Below are 19352 nucleotides of genomic sequence, written 5' to 3'. Positions count from 1 at the left end.
TGCCCTCTTATTTTGTTTTCTTGTATTAAGTATGTGTGTTGGTTAGCTTTGAACACAGATATATTTCCTACGTAAACACTACTTATAACTTGAATAATTTTTTAGATTCTCATAGATACTTCAGTCTACTTGTAATCAGCTTATCTAGTTACATATGAAAGTCTTTGGAAATGCTACTTTAACGTACTGAAGTATCCATTGCTGACTATTAGATAATTTGCAATATTTTAAAAAGCACACCATTGTCCAGAGAATGGCTTTTCTGAAATGTATTTTTCATCTACATACTAGAAAAGTTAAAATACACCTTTGAAGTCCTTTCCATGTGTACTACTACATATTTCAGTATTTACATAACTTTTATTTAAGGCTTAGTATAGTTAGTTATTCAATACTTTAGTGCCCGAAAAGGGAGCTATGGTACCAATTACAGTAAATGCAGAGAAATCAAAAAATAATTTTATTTTTATTTCATTTTGTATTTACATAAATTTGCAGCTGATATGCTACATTGGTTTATCTTTTTTAAAGACATTTTTAAAGTTGTATGAATTAGTAGCTACTAGAAAAAAATTTTTTTAAAAAATCTTCCATATTCTTCCTTGTTCTGTAACTTCAATTTCATTGAGGATACTGGCAATATTGAATGTTATATCTGCATAAATAATTTAAAGATCTTTTAAACATGCTCATTTTACGGATTAGGAGGTTAATCTTTAAAAAAAAATTGTGAATTGTTCAAGATCACACCGAGAGTTAATGTATGGCAAGATCTAGAATGCTGGTACCCCAATGCCCCATACAATGCTTTTTCTACATCTCAGCTTTTAGTTTGGTAGACAGCACCAGAGGGTACTTGATTCCTCTCTTTGATGATCTTTCAGATGAAAAATAATTTATAAGTTTTGTTGAAAATAATCTTCCTGGAGGTAATGTGAGGGCAGAACAGTTCTCGGTGTTGAGCCAAAACTTCTTTCAAACTCAAGTACCAAAATATCACCCTTTCCCTTCTCATAGGAAGGCATACAGTATCACAGGCCATGCAATAGGTCATCCAGAAGACAAAGGCAAACAGTTCCCATCTTAAGCCCATCTGGAATACATGGTGATGAAGATTTTTTGGTTAATCAAAATTATAAACAGTAGAAGTGAAAAAGCAAACTTGCTAAGAACAAAAACAGAAGATTTGCATATTACATTGCTTGATATATTATTGTATTCCTTTATCTTTCCTTTGTTTTATATTTAATAAAAGACATCTGTTTCAGTCAAATATTGAGACTTTGTGCTTGCCCCATTTTAAAGTGTCATATTATCTTCCAGGCTTTTGATGAAACAATAATGGGATATTTTTTTAAAACTCATAAATATAATTTGTCTTTGATAAGTTGCATTTAAATAGGCTTTTAAAAAAATTTTGTAAAAGAAAAATGAGATTTAAAAATCAAGATAGTTTTTGCCATAACAGTAACTCTTTCTGCAGCAACAACTATATATTGGTTCAACTGCTGGGGTTGCCCAACTCCCCCTCCACCGATGTGACATTTATGGGAAAGCCTGTGCAGAGTGCTGCCTCGCCCGAGACCCTTACTGTGCCTGGGATGGCTCTTCATGCTCTCGCTATTTTCCCACTGCGAAGAGGTAGGAAACATATTAAACATAAATAAAATGTTTGCTAGTTACCTTACCTGATTGCATTTTTGGAACAGCTTTCTTTAAATAATTACATCACCTTTTCCTGATAAATAAAATGAGGATTGGGGGTAAATGTTTTTTTTCCCCCTTATCTTAAAATAGTCAAAACAATGAGAAAAATGGATAATAGGAAAGTTGGATATTGCATATAATAGAACAAATGGTTTTAGTAAATTATTGAGGGAAATTTAAGACAGTAATATCCCTGAATGTTTACACTTGGAAATTATACAGTTTTGCAACTTCATGTCAAATGGGGAAACTGAGGGCCATAGCTACAGAGAAAGTCATGAACAGAATCTAGACCGAGCCTGGTGCTTTTTGAACAAAATGCTCTGTTGTCCAACAAATGTCCTTTTTCATCCAGCAACAATCTCTCCTGTTTTTAAATTTAAATAAGGCAATTTATGTCCTTGAACATAAAATTCTCAGAAAAAGAAATTTATTTTCTCTTATAGTCTTAGGGAATATATAGAGACCCAATTATAGAAAGTCAAGAAGAATTTATTCCTACTTTTGAAAGTACCACATGTTTATATGTGATATATGTAATATTGATTAATACCTCAAAATATATCTTTGTTTGACTCAAGAAAATTTAAATTACACTATATTATCAGAGTATCATTTTATGTTTGCAGTGTTTGACCTTAAAATATAAAACCATGTAATAAAATACCTATCTGTATATATGCATTATACATATATCTTAAGTATACTCTTGATAGTACTTAAAAGTATATTTTTGGACATGCTTCAATTAAGTTGCTAAGATATGCTTAGAAAGTTATCTGAAACATAACTACAAGTTACTGTCTATACAAGACTGAATGCATTAGGAACGCATATTTGATGATTTAATATAGTGATATTTTTAGGAAACGTGGTTATACTACAGAGAAATTCTAGACACATCCAAAAAGTTATACAAACACTTAGTTTACTTTTGCTTTAAAAAATAAAAAACATTTTCTTGACTTGACAAAATAGCCATCTCAACAAATCCTCTGCTACTCACTGACAGATACCTTCTCTACTAATACTTACCAGTGTTTAAGAAATGAACAGTGGTAGATGAAAAAAATATATAGTATCTCATTAATGTAGGCCTAAAGAAAAAAGGCATTCATGTTAATATATTGAAACACAAAATAGAAACCAGCATTATCGAGCTACCGCATTTTAGGCACAATATAATTTGTTCTGTTTATTTCTTATTATAGCTAATGTTTTCAAAGAAGCTATAAATATGGATTTTCCATAGCTACTGAGATATGTTCTACAACATTTAGATCATTTTAAATGTTCAGAAAAAATATTAGAAGAAAGAAATAGCCCTAGTGTCTACTTAAATCTTTTGATTACACACTTTAGATAACATTAACTAAGTATTGAATCATCTACAACTTAAGTCTATCATATAATCAGTTCAGATGGTTTAAAACACAGTATCTTGTTAATAATGTTAAATGTAAATGTAGTATTAATTCATTCCATTTAAGAAACACTTAAATATTCTTAAGCCTTCAACATTCAGATGATATTATTATCAATTGAGATGATAAGATGTTTGTATTACTTTCATATACCCATTAATTTTTCTGGAATTCCAACTTTAAAATAAAAACTTAGTATGGAGATAATGTCTATTGATTAAGAAATCATGGATAGTTTAATAAATAGTGATATACAGGCATAACAGCAATAAAATTAAATTATTTAAGATTAAAGTTCTATACTAAAAAACATTTAGCTCTGGGTGGCTTTTACATTGCCTAAAAAAAGGGGAATTATATTTGAACTAAAAATGAGTATTTTTTTTCAAGTGAAAGTGTATAATTTTGCCTAATTTAGCAATAATCCATTCGATTTTAAGCTTTTCTTAAATCATAACTATATAATAAGTTAAACATATATATTATTATTATTTATATACCTAATTCAAGATTTAAGGAATTTTCATTAACACATTTTTGTTATGCCTTACACACTTTCCTTAATCCACTTTCATGGATCTGACACTACATCTTTGAAAAGGATGTTTAGAGACATCATGATGTATATATTCTTTGTGATTGTATTTTTCAAAAGCTTAAATGGCAGCGAAAAATGCCTTCCCAAATTCTTTGTGGTTCGTGTTTCACAAGTTCTCTTGTTGGCTCAATTTTGAAATGTGCAACATCTGTTTGATAGTCTCACTAATTCTACAAATAGAAATCTATAAATACTTTAGACTTCTAAAATTATGAGTACAGTAACAAATTCCATATTTGCCATTCTCACTGGCCTTTGTGAGAGTTCTTTTTAAGGAATGGTAACTAATTTTACAACAAGACAATACTCATTAAAATAGCTACAGAAAACAGTTGGGCAAGTGTCCCCCAGTCTTTTCCAGTCTGTTACACATAGCCAATCCCCATTTTTAGACTCTTCATTGAACTACATGTCTTTTTTTGCACCACAGTGGCTAGAGCCCACCTCTCCTTCCCAGTCAACCATTAGCAAAGTATAGAGAAAAATGCCAGAATGGACTATAACTAACATATGATGTGAGTAGGAGAAATTAGAAAAAAATTTTGATTTTTATAAGCAAATTTTGCTTATAAGATTAAAATTTGCTGTAAAAATTTCTCTTACAGATAAGTTTGTCTCTTCTCTTTCACCTTCCTCTGGCAAAAGTCCTTAAGTCCAACACGTATTGTTGCTTTTTTCTTTCTATTCACTTTGCAGGTGAATTGGCTTGCACTCATAGCCATATGATCATGAAATAAACTGTTATTTTAAAAAAGACTGATAAAGCAACTAAAAAAGAAATTTTAAAACTAAGTTAAAAGTAGAATCTCTTGTCTTAAAATTATGAGTTTATTTAAGGGATTATGTAGAAGCATTAAGAAAAAGAACATTAATAAGAATTTTAATTTTTACGCTTACTCCCTCATTAACAATCAGAAAAAAAAAGTTTAATTCTGTTAAGTCTTGAAGAAATGGGTTGCTATCCTAAATTTTCTGCTTTTTTTCTTGGAAGTTAAGCCCAGAATTTCTAGATGCTAGATTGTTATTGATTGACATCTGGTAGTGAAAAGCCATGGATTCTCTGTTATCAATATTTCAAAAGACTTTAATACATTGTTAGAACATTTTGATTATCTCAGAGACTGCTCTTACAGTTATGATAAACTGCTTTTAAAACATCTTTTAGTCAGGTATAGATGCATCTCTTCCTATACCTTGTTGGAGTATTTAATAACGGGTTTCTGATTCTTCCTCATTCTTGTGACAAATTCCCAACAGGGAAAACAGAGATAAAATAATACCTTTTAAATGTAATTGTTTTAGACGCACAAGACGACAAGATATAAGAAATGGAGACCCACTGACTCACTGTTCAGACTTGCAACACCATGGTAAGTCACATTTTTCCTCTTTTGACCTGGTAACACCAAGATCACCACTCCAATTATAAGCGATCACGCATACCCACACATGTGTGCTTTGCACACATCTGTCCCTGAATACTTCAAGACATGCTGCTGAAGAGGGGGAAAAAAAAATCCAGCAGAAAGAAAATAGTAAAGAACACAAAAAGAACACAAAGCATTGAATTATATTCTATACTCACAACTACGATAAATTCAAGATTTTAGATGCTTATGAGATTTAAAGCTCAACTTTCTTGCATTAACAGAAAGCAGCCAGGTTTAAGTACATAGTTTTCATACAGAGTAGCAACCTGAAGGGAGCAGGCAACAATAATGTAGATTAAAATATGTCAAAGAAGAAAATATAATCTTAAAATAGATGATACAGATTATTCATTATTCTACTGATGATACAAACTTTATATTTTGTTATTGGTTATCACAGCCAAGTAGAATATAATGTAGATGTCTTCACAATGAGTTACTAGTTAGGATATTCCCTTGAACTGGACATTTTGAACCAGATTCATTTTATACTTCCTAAAATATGTCAAGGCCTATTTAATATCATAGTTGTTTATTTAATGCTGAAACAACAACCAATCTTCACATAAAATCCAGCAAAATTGTAGTGATATCTCATTCTCCTTACTTCAACCATTTATGAAAGTAATAATGAGGTTATGCTTCCCTCTGCTGGGGAAACTTACCAATGACAAAACTGCTAATGAACACTTGATCGTTAAAAATAGTTAAAATGTAAAATGTGAACATTCTAACTGCACATAATTACCCTATTAATTTTTTGTGCCTTTTACATTATCTCTAAAAGTAGCCTTAATATTTTTTATCAATAAACTTTGATTTGATTACTAATTATGTGTCCAGAATATTTATGTTTCATGAATGTTAAGGAACACTGCCACAAATAGTACACCGGCATGCATTCCAAAACCTAGTTACCTTACTGAAACTCAGAAACACCACCCCCCGCCCCCGCCCCTGCTGCAATTGCATAATCTGGATGTGGTGGTATCCAATTCATGAATAATCCTAGGGATGTTAGGGGGTATCAATACCAGGAGACAGGTAACCATGAATGAAACCAATGTTTTGACCCACTTTGCTTGCAAAATTTTCTCTCCATGGACTTTCTTATCTGTTATTGTCCTCATTATAAACAAGAAAGAAATCACTAAATTGGAGTAAATTTTATGACTGTTTGTCTGGCACAGGTATGGTGCATTTATTGACACATCTTCTTTCAATTTGTCAAATGGCGTATTTCAATTGGACAATGAAATATTCACTAGTCTTCCATTAATCTACTTTATGTAAAAATATTAAATTGTAATCAGCACCATTCTACCAATGAAGTATTAAGAAGTACCATATATTAAAGAATGTATTTGTTTAAGATGTAGAGAGTTAATGATAGTAACAAGTAAGAAACACAAGAGGATGCAACTGGAACTCATTTCTAATCAAACCTTAATCTTCAGATAAAAATGAACCATGTTATTTTGCTCACTCTTGTATCTCTAGGCCTACAACACATACAATATCATGAGTATTATAAATATTCGGTAAATAGCTTTTGAATAAATGATTGATCTAAAGATTTTGAGCTATAATATAGGTATTTGTCTTATTATTTTGTTTTTCAGTAGAGTTGAACTAATAGCATCTATTACGTACTGTGAAAAATGCTCTAAATCATGCATTGTTATTATTAATACCATAATATTCAGAAATAAAATTTCTCTTTAGAAACATCATTAATCAATAAATATTAAGTATACACCGTTATATGTAGGGCATTATGCTATGTTTTAAAAATTGCTAGAGATTATATGTACAAGGTACTTCAGAATGTTTGTGGAAAAATAGAATTAAAAGATAAGATGAATTTTTCTATGAACTTTTTGAAGTACCCTTGTGTATATAATCTTACTGAAACATCCATCCGTTTATCAATCCAGTCCCTTCATAGACCCACTTAGTATTTCAAACTGATATTTATACTGGAGTTATGAGTATATATACCCACAAGAAAAAAGCAACCAAAGGATTTTTGAAAGAGTGAGACCATGGATGAATGAATATTGTTCACCATTGAATGCATGGGCTTTGGAGAGTGTTTCAAAATTTAAAGATGTACTTGGATAAAATCAGAGTGGGTAAAACCTATGAAAATTGGACACATCGAATTGCTTAGCTATAGAAAGTGAAGAGAACACGAACAAATTTTTCTCCTGATTCTTCTGTCAGAATGCATACTGTAGGGAGAAAGGGGAATTGTTGTAATTCAATGTAACAGGGTCTCTTGAGAGTGTGTGGGTAGCCAGCTCCAAGTAGATGTTTGTGATATATGGGAGGAAAGCGTAAAATAGTCCAAGAAGCCCTGCAGCAATAAAACACTCCTTGTTTGAAGCCTTTTTTATTTCTTGTCTGCTTGTGTTGCTAATTGACGAAACAAAAAACACATACACCATAGATTACGTGAATTTCAAATATTTGAAGACTAAGTCAGGCATTCCCATTTGGCCAGGGTGAATCTTACCATTAGGAATCAGTGAAATATCTTGAAATAGTTGATGTCAATATTTGTAACTAAAATAGGCAGAAATCCAGAGCCCAGCCCTGTTAAATCATGTATGTTGTCTTGCTAATGTCACTTCTCACATTCAATAAAATATATGTGCTCATATGGAAACATATAAAGATATGCGATGTTTTCACGGAAAGCTGCTAAGCAACACCAAGCCAAATTACACACTTCAAGATGATCAGTTCCAGCTGTAATGGTAAACATATTCTGTAACACTCTATATTTTACATATCCTGAGGTAGTAATAGAGAGACTATATATAAAATAACTCAGAATTAAGGTGAAATAAATTTCATTTTAGATGAAACCTTTAACCCTCACTCAGTACTCTCCTCCCTCTCATGTAAAGCATCACTATTGGTGAACTGGCCCAGGTGAAATAAAAAAATCCACCTCCACTTGCCTTGATCCCAGCACTCTTTCCTCCATCACTGGTGGCTACTCACCTAGGGAGCTTTTAGTATCAAACCCTAAATACATATGAGCTGGGAAGTCTTGTCTTCCCACTCACACCTCATACACGATGCTAACAAGAAATCTCACGTTGTTTCCAATCTGTTCCCTTCCCCCAAATGATTGCTGCGCACAAAATTGGAGCTTGTCTGACTTTACATTCAAGAAAATGACTGAGTCAATTTATCTCTAAACTACCTCTTTTCCCCCTTCTTTCTCAAAGAAGAATCAGCCATACTGATTTACATGTCCAGAAAGGAAAAAGCTGTACCATAAGTACCACTATTTTTTTTTTAAAAATTAAAACATCATCTTAGATTTCTGGAACTTTGATATATTTTATGTCCTATCTTCTAGTTCATTGGCATAATTGAATTTCACTCCTTAATACTTCCTTTGGCTGTTCTGCATAAATGCATTTCCTTCCTAGCATCTTACAGTAAAATGTCCATAGAATTCAATCTTCTTAATTATCTCCACAACTAGCCCATTTCAATTTATGTCTTGGTTGGTATTAAAATCATTCCCAAATTTCATAAAATAATTTTTGCGGTGCCATCTTCATGGACTGCAGAGCTGTAAATTTAGTATTTTGTAGCATTGCTGTTGTGATATATGCCTTAGCCTCTTCCAGCTATGAATCTGAGCATTTAGCCCAGAGAGGAGCCTTGATTTGATGAATTTGATAGATGAGCATGAAGTCAGTCTTTAAAAAATTCCTAAGCTTAATAAATTAACAAATTTCATCCAGTGTAGGATGACACTGAACATAAAATGCAGCACTATTGTGTGTTACTGCTAAGAAAGAAAAACTGCCCAAGATGTGTAATCTAATAGATGATCCCAGAATCAAACTGGAACACAAAGTGATTCAGTGGTAATCTAAAGAAGAAATAAATTCCTGTGCAGATGAAGACAGCAAGGAAAATTGTCTGTTTCAGCCATAATCATGGGAGATAAAAAAGGGGGAAAAACATTCCTTGAACCATAAGGTGGTACTTATTGAGGTTTACTTTCTGTATTCACACTAACAGGGTGGACCCAAAACCTCAGACAGGGTCTTTAATTTAAAGAGGTATCAGGTGAATAGGGCCCCACATGTCTGGCAGAATTCTTTTTGGAAGAAAGCAACTTCAACTCTGATCAGCTCAGACACATTCTGATATCAGAGATGTTAAAATGTAAGGAAGCATGCATAGTAGAATCGAATCATTACAGTATCATCTTCTATGATTTTTATAAACTCTTTTTGAAAGTATTTTCACTGTAGATAATCAAAAATCACAGTAGATATCTTCTGATGTTACTTTAGGCAAACACTCCGATCATTCATATTATATGTGTGTGAGGCACAGGCACACACATGAATGCAAAGAGGTTTGAAATATTTTGTGCTCTCTTAGCTCTTTATTACATTGAAGTATGCGATGAAAGATCACCTGTTCATATGCCTACAATTTAACTGTTGTAAACATAGATGTTTTAAGCATGCTGTATATTTTTAAATTCCGAAAGTTATAAGGATCATGTATCATTTAAAAAAAGAGAGTATTTTCATTTTTGCTTATGAAAACCTTCTGCTTCAGTGAGTGGGTGTTTTCCATCTCCCATCATATCTCTTGGGGAAATAAATGAAACATTAAAGTCCACATTTCCTGATTTCTTTAGAGTTAAGTGTTCCTATGGTAATCTTGCTCTGGCATAAAGATTATTTGTGATCTCTTTGGTAATTCATTTGCTGTAAAATTATGAAAATAAAACATAACAGATGTCTAATATAAACTAAATGAATATTACAGTAGATATTTTCATATTGATATTGGTTTTTAAGTAACTGAGTTGCAGCTGGCCTTATACAAAGAAGCATTGCAACCATTGATACCATAGATATCAAGTACAATGTTAAATATAACTATTCAAATGGCTTCATAGTTAACATCATAACACATCAATTTAATTAGTATACTTTAAATTAATACTCTCTAAAAATAAGATTCTAGTGACTCAATCCAATAAAATAATTACCTACGAACAATAAAATTAAAACATCCTGGTTCTATCAATCTATCTACCTACCTATAAATACACTAGCACATTTTAAGTATGACCCACAGAAATCTGTGAAACTGTATCAACTGAATTCTAAAATTCTAAATGCTATCTTCTGGCTGATAAATACTTCCCAGCACCAAAGACAGATTTTAATTTAGAGCAGAAAACAAAGTAGTTTCAAATTTAAATTGATTTTATTAAACAAGTTGACAAATTACAAGTTTAAATTTTCTCTGAGATTTTACTAATTGAGTCTTTCTATACTTGAAAAATTACACCCATTAAACTTCACATATATTGGTCATATTTCTAGCAGATGGATTAATCACACTTGCATGTGCTTTAACACACATACATTTCTTGGTGCATGCATGCAAACATATGGTCACAGATATGGGGAATCTAGTTAGTATAAGCATCTTATTAAACACTGGAAAAACTTGTACTATGCATTATCTTGATAAAGAACCAAACATGATCCGTGTTAGATACCTTGGTATATATTATGGAATTTAAGTACACTATACTACATGAGATAATTAAATCACCCGTTGCGTATCTTAATACTCAGTTCTGAAATCTACATGAATATTAAGGATGAATCAGATTTTTTGACTTCATTTTAAAAAATTTTTAAATAGCTTATGTCTTCCCAAGAGAAATTGATTCATCCATAAAATGCCTTTTTGAGCTACTTCTACTTAAAGAGATGTTTTTCATCCACCTGAAGTCAAATTAGAGTATTTTCTACTTATGAAGCACCTGTTGTATTTCTGGAGAAAATTATCCTGAATCCAGTAAAGAAAGCCTAACTAAGGTAGTTTATGTTTAAGTAGTACATAACTAGAGTTTTCTATGTCACCAAGAGTTTATGGGCAGCATCTTTCTTTTCCCTTGCTTGACTTTCACACTGAATATTACTGAGAAGAATATCAAAATTAAAATGTGATGAAATAACTGAAATTTGATTTCTCATTATGTAGTTTAGCAAATAACTGTATTTGTTAAACACCCTAAATAAACATCTAAAATAATTTGCATCCACTCGCCTACTCCTAAATTAAATTTTACTTTTATATTTACTAATTATGAAATTCAATTTTTAGTAAAGATATATTGATAAATTGATAACAGAAGTCAAAGAGTTGAATGAATACATATATGGCTCACTACCTCATCCATCTCTGTCTTTTCTCATGGCATCAAATTTCCTAAGATTGTTGCATTATTCACATTTCAATCTTGGGAGACATTTATGGGGTTAAGATGGAGAGGAAAATAAAAGCTGAAATGTGATGCCTTCTGTTTCTGCTATATTGGAAGAGAATCAAATGCTAAATAAGGCCTTTAGCAACATGATATTTCTGGCCAAATGATGGATATCGTGACTTTTTTTGTTGTTACAAAAGGAAGCAATTTATTTAACTTCTTTCTTTCCTCCCATTCTTTCTGGTTTATTAGCCTCATTTCATTTCCATAAATTATCCCACTAAAAGAGGAAATGATTAATTGAAGATTGCTTCCTTAAAAACATTACTTCTTATTAACAGCTGCAACATATTGTAACATTGTGTTATCCAAACACACTGCGGTGTTTTTAAAATAATTTTAATGTTTTGTTGCTCTCAGTTATTTTGCTCTGACCATTTAAATTGTTGAACCCATAAGAATTCATTTTGCTAATTTAACAACTGTGCCCTCCTTGTCTACTGGTAATTTTCATGACAAAATTTGTACTCAAAACAGTTGCTTTCTAAGTGTGAAATGTATTTAAAAATGGTTTAGAGTGAGATTGCTTTCTTTCTGCAAATCTGTATTTTACTTGTGGGCCTGGACATCCTTTAGTGGTACAGGTAGGTCTCTCTGGAGATGTGAAAATATATTCATATGACTTCTTTAATCTCTTGCTTTTCCTATTATTCCATACTTGGAATTTTTTTATTTTGGAGTCCACTTAATTAGTCATCATTTATTCCCACCAGATCTCAAATTAACTTTTGTAACATTATTAAACTTAACAAATTTAGAAGATTTGAAATTCTTACATCCACCAGCAGTTCAATTTAGTATTCTATCAAAATCAGGGTTATAAACTGTTTGCCCTTTTTGATTGATTATACTTTTAATTATTTCTTTTATGTAATTATAATAACTCTGTGTCCTGAGGATGTCAAAGATACATGAAATTTGGCCTTTCAATTTATTGTAGTTACCTACACTTGCCATTCAGCAAACATCAACTAAGGGTTTATGATTGCCTTTCTGCCAGGATTATGGAACACACAATTTGAAGGAGGATAATCAGATTAATAATGATTGTATCAAATAACACTACATGAACTCTGAAGAGATAAGTAAAAGGAGATTTTTAGGAAGTATAAAAGAGGATGTATTTTCTTCGATGATGGTGGGAAAGTAAGATTGATGTTGGGAAGAAGTTCATAATTTGTCCTAGTATGGATTCTCAATAATGGATTTTAAGTTTTGAATTAACAATTGAAACAATTGCAACAACAGCAATAAGAATAATATCACCTCATATATTTATGAGTGTTACTATGTGTAGACATCATGCTAATATTTTTATATGGATATATTTTAAGAACAACAAAAATATATGAAAAGGGTGATAAAGATTTTACATTGTCTGTAATTGCTAAATGACCTAGTAATATATTTAAGATAACTTGAAGTTTTTGATTTAAAAAAAATAAAGTTAATATGAAGATAGCAATAATGCCACATAAACAAAGCAGGAATACTGGCAGAGAACAAAACCATGCAGCAGACAACAAGAACATGTTTACCAAGAAGTTGTAAGAGTAAGACGTAAGTTTATCTAATGACTTCTTTTGAGCCAATGTAGAGGGGAAAATATGATCACAAAATTCATTAAAAAAAAAATAGTTGTTCATGAGAATATTGGTAGTTCCTAATAATTAAGACCAGTAGGAAAAATTTCCCAAAAGTGAACATAAAGAAAACATTACAATGCAATAAACACCATACTCGGAAATATTGTGACGTAAATACAGTGAGTAACACCATAGATTATTGCTTATGAGTTCCCTCAACATAGGCCTTGGGACTCCACCAAATATGATTCGGTAAAATCAATTATTTAATGCAATTAACACAATGTGTTCCATGTAAACTGCTCTCAGATTGGTGGTTGAATTCAGAGGGATGTTTAGGATTACACTTACCCTGAATATGTAAGATTTTATATCCTTCAGGAAATATTCAGTCAACAATATTTCCTCAGTTGAGAATTTGATTTATATTGGGTACTGCGTGTTAAATATTATACCCCCTGAAAAGTACATAGAGTACAGTTATACTATGCTATCATTTATATGCAGAGGTCTTTGGTTTAATAAACAATCAAATTAATAGTATGCTTGATACCCCCTAAAGTGTGAAGAATTTAATAAGGTTAGAAGACAAGTATCAAAATATCGTTTCTGTTTGTAAATTTTTCTGAAGGTGGGAGGAGAAAAGGTGGCAGAGAAAGAGAAAGAGAGAAAAATACATTGTTATTGGATCTCTAATGTTTTTTATGTTGCACAAAATTTATGCAAGTGGTTGGGGTAGAAGAATCAGGAAAGAGAATGTATATTTATTGAGTGCCTTCTAATCATTATTTTAAAAATATTTATTAGGTATCTGTTTATAAGGTGACAGGTGAGGGAAATTAACAGAAATACATTTGCAGGTGATTACACCTGAGCACCAAAACATGTGGGTGCTTGGCTGAGGCTGCCTTAAATGGAAGTTCTGGTCCTAAATTAAAAGTTGCTTTTTGGTAGAAATATTCTACTATAGAAGAATTAACAGAAACAACTGTTTTTGAGGGAAATTTACTTTTTATAATTATTTCTGATGGCAGCAGAATCTAACAAAACATAAAATCTAAGAATCTCAAACCAATGAAATATGATAGTACCTGTGTATCCTGACTGTGATTGACAGTTAATGTGACAGGACTTTTAGCTTCACTGGTTACTATCTAGAAGATATTGCTCTTCCTTTTGTGGGGCAAAAGGGAGAAAGGAAGGGTCACTTAGGGGATAATGATACCTTAAGGTATTGGAAAAATTAGTTATCAAAGAAACTAACTAAAGGAACCAAGCCAATAAACCAGCTGTGTTTCTTTTCTTATTCAGGTGAGAAAGTATCTGAATGCCATGATGTTTCTTGAAGACCATGAAATATTGCTGTATTAAGTTAAAAACAGCTAGGTACAAATTCTTTGTTAAATCAAGTAACATCTTATATTAGATTCCACCATATAGATGTAGCAAATAAAATGATTTTATTTTAAAATATAAGAAAACATTTACTATTAAGATGATTTATTTTTAATTTTTTCTGGCACATTGGGAAAAGTTTTCTACTACCAAAGGAGATCTTGAAAGAAATAAAAACGAAACAGGTTTCTCAGGACTATCAGAAAGTTTAACAGAAAGCTATCTTTATGGATCAGCTAGAATGATTAAATTAATTGGAAAGAAGACAACTTAGTGATTTTTTTTTAAAGTACCCATTGATGTTGCATTTTTATTGAAACACTCTTCTTCTTTCCTAGTATACAAGTTTCACTGCTCTTCTTAACCACGTGCCAACTAATGTATTGAAGGACTTAAACAGGGTTCTATGTTTGAGAGCAATAACGTACTTATACTTTATATTTCAGTAGATTTTGAGAACAACTTAACCAGGTTAGGCGAGAGACAAGTCAGTTATTATAATAAATTTCTCCCTGAGAAAAGTAGGTCTGGCAGACACGGCTGTTGAGAAAAAAGACATTGGCAGATCACCATGTTGCTTGTTCCTAAATCCAGTTTTTCTACGTTATCATGCTTTCATATATATTATGATTCATGCATATATACAGATTGAATGAAAGATCTCTTCATAAAAAGGAAAAAAATTTCTTTTATCATCACACAATTATAAAGAGTTTATTTTATCATTACACAATGTAAAGATTTTTTGTGGCCCTTTACCAATTTCTCCTTAACAACCCCCCTCCAAGTTTAAACTGCAGAACAATTAGCAAAAATAAATAAATTAAATAAATAAATAAATAAATAAATAAATAAGCAAGTATTCAAATAAATAGTACTGACTTTTGTGACAAGCCATTGTAATTATTCATGGTAGTTCTTGAACCACAGGAGATTTTCCAGCCCGTGTTGAGCATAGCAATTCAATTCACCTCTATTTATTGAAGCAGATGACTTGCAGACTAGCACAGCAACACGTTCCATATTTATTCAATTCAAGATGCACTAATAATTTCAGAGGAAAATAGCATATTCAATGTAGATATCAACACACAAAGATATACATCTTCAATATGAAAAAAAAAATGACTTGGCATCAGTTAACTATGGTTTTTTCTTTACATTTCTGTCATTTCTTATTTTTTCCTATTTCCAAGGGGTTGGTTTTTTCAATATGAAAGAAGAGATACTTCCTGACATTAGAAGAGTTTTGTTTCACACCTAGGGCAGTTGAGAAACAGGTACTGAGGGTGACATTCCTAGAGTTTGCAGATGGGATGTGGATACCATATGGATACCAGAAGCTCTACTGTAGCAGGAGAAGGGTGGGAGAAGATGGACATAGGCCATGCACAAGGGATTGGATGGGAGCAACGTTTTGGAAAGCTTTAAACCTAGTGAGAGCAAATCATATTGGTTATGACAGACAAAAGTACTCAGTTGATTATTACAAGAGTAAAACTGTCAAAGTGATGCCAAGAAAGGGGGGGAAACATTTTTTTAAATTAAAAAAAAAACTCTAGCTGAGTTTGAAGTGGAGAGCAAAAATGTTTCATCTGTCTACACAGTCAGCTTTCTATGCACGTGAAAATATATTTTATTATTTTCTAAATTAATTTAATGAGTTCCAGATTGTACAGGATGTCATAATGAAAACAGGATTATAAAAGATAATAAGGAGTTTTGTTCTCTAAATGAGTTTTACCTAGACTCCCTGTGTCCTACTTTTGATCTGAACTGTGTTTCTTTTGCCACATTGAAAGAGGTTACATAAAGGGTAAAACAATAGAAACTTAATCAGGAAACAGGTTTTCTTATAGCTGCATTTTATCATATATTCTTGCCATATTACATAGCCTAATTCTTGAAAATAATAAAAGATGTGTCATCTTAAAATAAGGACAATTGAAACCACATTGCATTATAATTATGCATCTTTCTTCTGAGCATCCCAAACATTTCACCCCAATTGATATTCAGAACAAATTTATGGATTATTTAGGGGTTTTTGATGGGAAGTATAAACTTTCTGAACTTTACCTTCTGTAACATGCTAGATAAATATTATTGGTTGGTGAATTTAATTTTACAGATATAAAACAAATACCAAGAGGCAAAATACTTTCTCAGAAACCAATCCCTATTTTCAAAAGCCCAGTCCAATAACTTTTCTGCTAGAGAAGTATAAAATACAAAACTGGCCTCATTAGTCAGAGCATAGAGTTTAGCAGTGAAAATAATTTCTTGTAGAGTCTTCTTGTGGCATATAAAGATGTTTAGTTATACAGCACACTGATTTTGTTAATGTAATGCTATTTTCTGGTAGACAAATCTTTGTATATGCTTTATTTAACCCATACCAAAAATGAATGAAACTTACTTAGGTAATGAATGAAACTACTTAGGTAGGCATTTGTGTTCTGAAACCTTACATCCCTGATATTTCTGCCATCCTCAATCAATTTGAAGAAGACTTCTAACTTGGCAACAACTGATCTCCTGCGTTTTCAGATAAACACTTTAAAAGTCAAGATTACTTCTCTAACATTTTCTCATTTTATATCCTCACCACCCGCCAGATAATCACCATGGCCACAGCCTTGAAGAGAGAATCATCTATGGAGTAGAAAATAGTAGCACATTCCTGGAATGCAGTCCTAAGTCACAGCGAGCACTGGTCTATTGGCAATTCCAGAGGCGAAATGAAGAGCGAAAAGAAGAGGTACACAAATGAAACGGACTAGGTTATTTCTGTCTAACATATACTGTTAAATGATCTCAGCATTGTTGGCTTGAGGGAAAGAAAAAAATAGTGATAACCCTTGTCTTTTTCTTAACCTATCAAGAGCTCATTTATTAAGCAAATATTTATTGAAGGCTGCTTATGTGACAGGCTTGTTGCTAGGAGTTGGAGAAACAAAGGAGGCCTGGCAAGAGTTTCTGTCCCAGAATCAGTTTGGGGACATATAGTATTTTGGAGTTTCCTTATTCCCTACTGTTTTATCTACAAATCAATTATGTTATCTATATTTGTGCACACACAAAATCAAATCTTCTTACCTTTTGTTCAATTAGTTCTGTTATCCTAATGTGTTTTCCTTTCTCCATTAGCTTCCTCCTCAAATGGGGAGGAGAGGTTGGGAGAAGGGAGTAGTAGATTTCGGATGAAGGATCTGAGATCCTAGTATCACCTCTGATATAAATTATTGATGTAGCATTGGGCAGATCTTCCTCCTCAGTGGATCCACTAATTCTTCTGCAAAAGTAAAGAATTGTATACAGAAAATCTCAGTGTGTACTCCAAGCCTTTAAAGCTTTTTTAAAGCTTTAAATAAGGTTAACCAGCCTATCTAGTTGATTTGTAAAATATATTATAAGCAGACAATTTTGTAAGCATAATATGCATATAAAGGCAAAAATCTCCCATTATTTTTATTAAAAAACATTATTTTAAGCAGTTTTCATACTATATAACCACATTGTAAAAATGTCAAGATTGATTTTATACATTATCAAGTTAGGCTTTTCAAGATCTCTATTGTAAACTTTATCCAAAATAAAAATGAGGTTACGTATATTCAAGAGCATGTCTTCATATTTATGTCACTTCACATCTAGTAAATTTAATAAATAATAAAGCACAAAATCCCATATTTTACTCTGCTCTCTCAACTGCTGCTTTCTTTTTTGTATTTTATTTTTTCAAATCTTACTATGAGTTCATTCTTAATGCCTCCTTGTTTTCCACTATCATGTTTCTGTAGTTTCAATTTGAATATTTAATGTTAACTTTCTTCTATATTTATATATGTACTTTCAAATACACAAAATAAAGTATATCTTTGTTCTTCCCTTCAGTTATCTTGAATGTTTTAAATTATTATAATAAGAAATTCTATTAAAACAGTAGTACAACCACTATCTTCCGATGTGTCTTAAAAACAATTGACAGATATTATACCTCTTTTCCCTGATGAGAAAATGCTTCCATTTCTCCTGAATTAGAAATTTTATTAGCTGTTAAAATGTGCCTCAATGCATAATCTAAATTTTTACTGACACAGAATTTCAGACCTTACATTTCTTGTAAATATTTATATTTTATGCTACTTGTTTTTCCTGCTAGATCAGAGTGGATGATCATATCATCAGGACAGAACAAGGACTTCTGCTGCGGAGTCTGCAGAGGAAGGATTCGGGCAACTACCTCTGTCATGCCGTGGAACACGGGTTCATGCAAACTCTTCTTAAAGTAACCCTGGAAGTTATTGACACAGAGCATTTGGAGGAACTTCTTCATAAAGATGATGATGGAGATGGCTCTAAGACCAAAGAATTGTCCAATAGCATGACACCTAGCCAGAAGGTCTGGTACAGAGACTTCATGCAGCTCATTAACCACCCCAACCTGAACACAATGGATGAGTTCTGTGAACAAGTTTGGAAAAGGGACCGAAAACAACGTCGACAAAGGCCAGGACACACCCAAGGGAACACTAACAAATGGAAGCACTTACAGGAAAATAAGAAAGGTAGAAACAGGAGGACCCACGAATTTGAGAGGGCACCCAGGAGTGTCTGAGCTGCATTACCTCTAGAAACCTCAAACAAGCAGAAACTTGCCTAGACAATAACTGGAAATAATGCAATATACATGAACTTTTTTCATGGCATTATGTGGATGTTTACAATGGTGGGAAATTCAACTGAGTTCCACAAGTTATAAATTAAGTCCATGAGTAACTTTCCTAACAGGCTTTCTTCCTAATACCAACACCTAATAGAGATCACAGTTGAACACAGATGTTCACTTTAGCAGACTTAATGCTTCCT

General features: G+C 32.1%; 1 protein-coding gene across 1 annotated transcript in view; it reads left to right on the top strand.

The window, feature by feature from the left end:
* SEMA3A (semaphorin 3A) overlaps window positions 1-19101 on the top strand; it is a 200575-nt gene extending 181474 nt beyond the window's left edge. The window contains exons 14-17 of the mRNA XM_063100149.1: window positions 1484-1641; window positions 5032-5099; window positions 17099-17241; window positions 18646-19101. Of these exons, the coding sequence (XP_062956219.1) occupies window positions 1484-1641; window positions 5032-5099; window positions 17099-17241; window positions 18646-19101 (825 nt within the window). The remainder of the gene's footprint in view (window positions 1-1483; window positions 1642-5031; window positions 5100-17098; window positions 17242-18645) is intronic.
* Window positions 19102-19352: the final 251 nt, after the last annotated feature.

The sequence above is a fragment of the Cynocephalus volans genome, chromosome 6 (assembly GCF_027409185.1).
Source record: "Cynocephalus volans isolate mCynVol1 chromosome 6, mCynVol1.pri, whole genome shotgun sequence".
In the NCBI taxonomy this organism is placed as follows: Eukaryota; Metazoa; Chordata; class Mammalia; order Dermoptera; family Cynocephalidae; genus Cynocephalus; species Cynocephalus volans.
The sequence above is the reverse complement of the archived record's forward strand: the minus strand, read 5'-3'. Positions and strand labels throughout refer to the sequence as shown.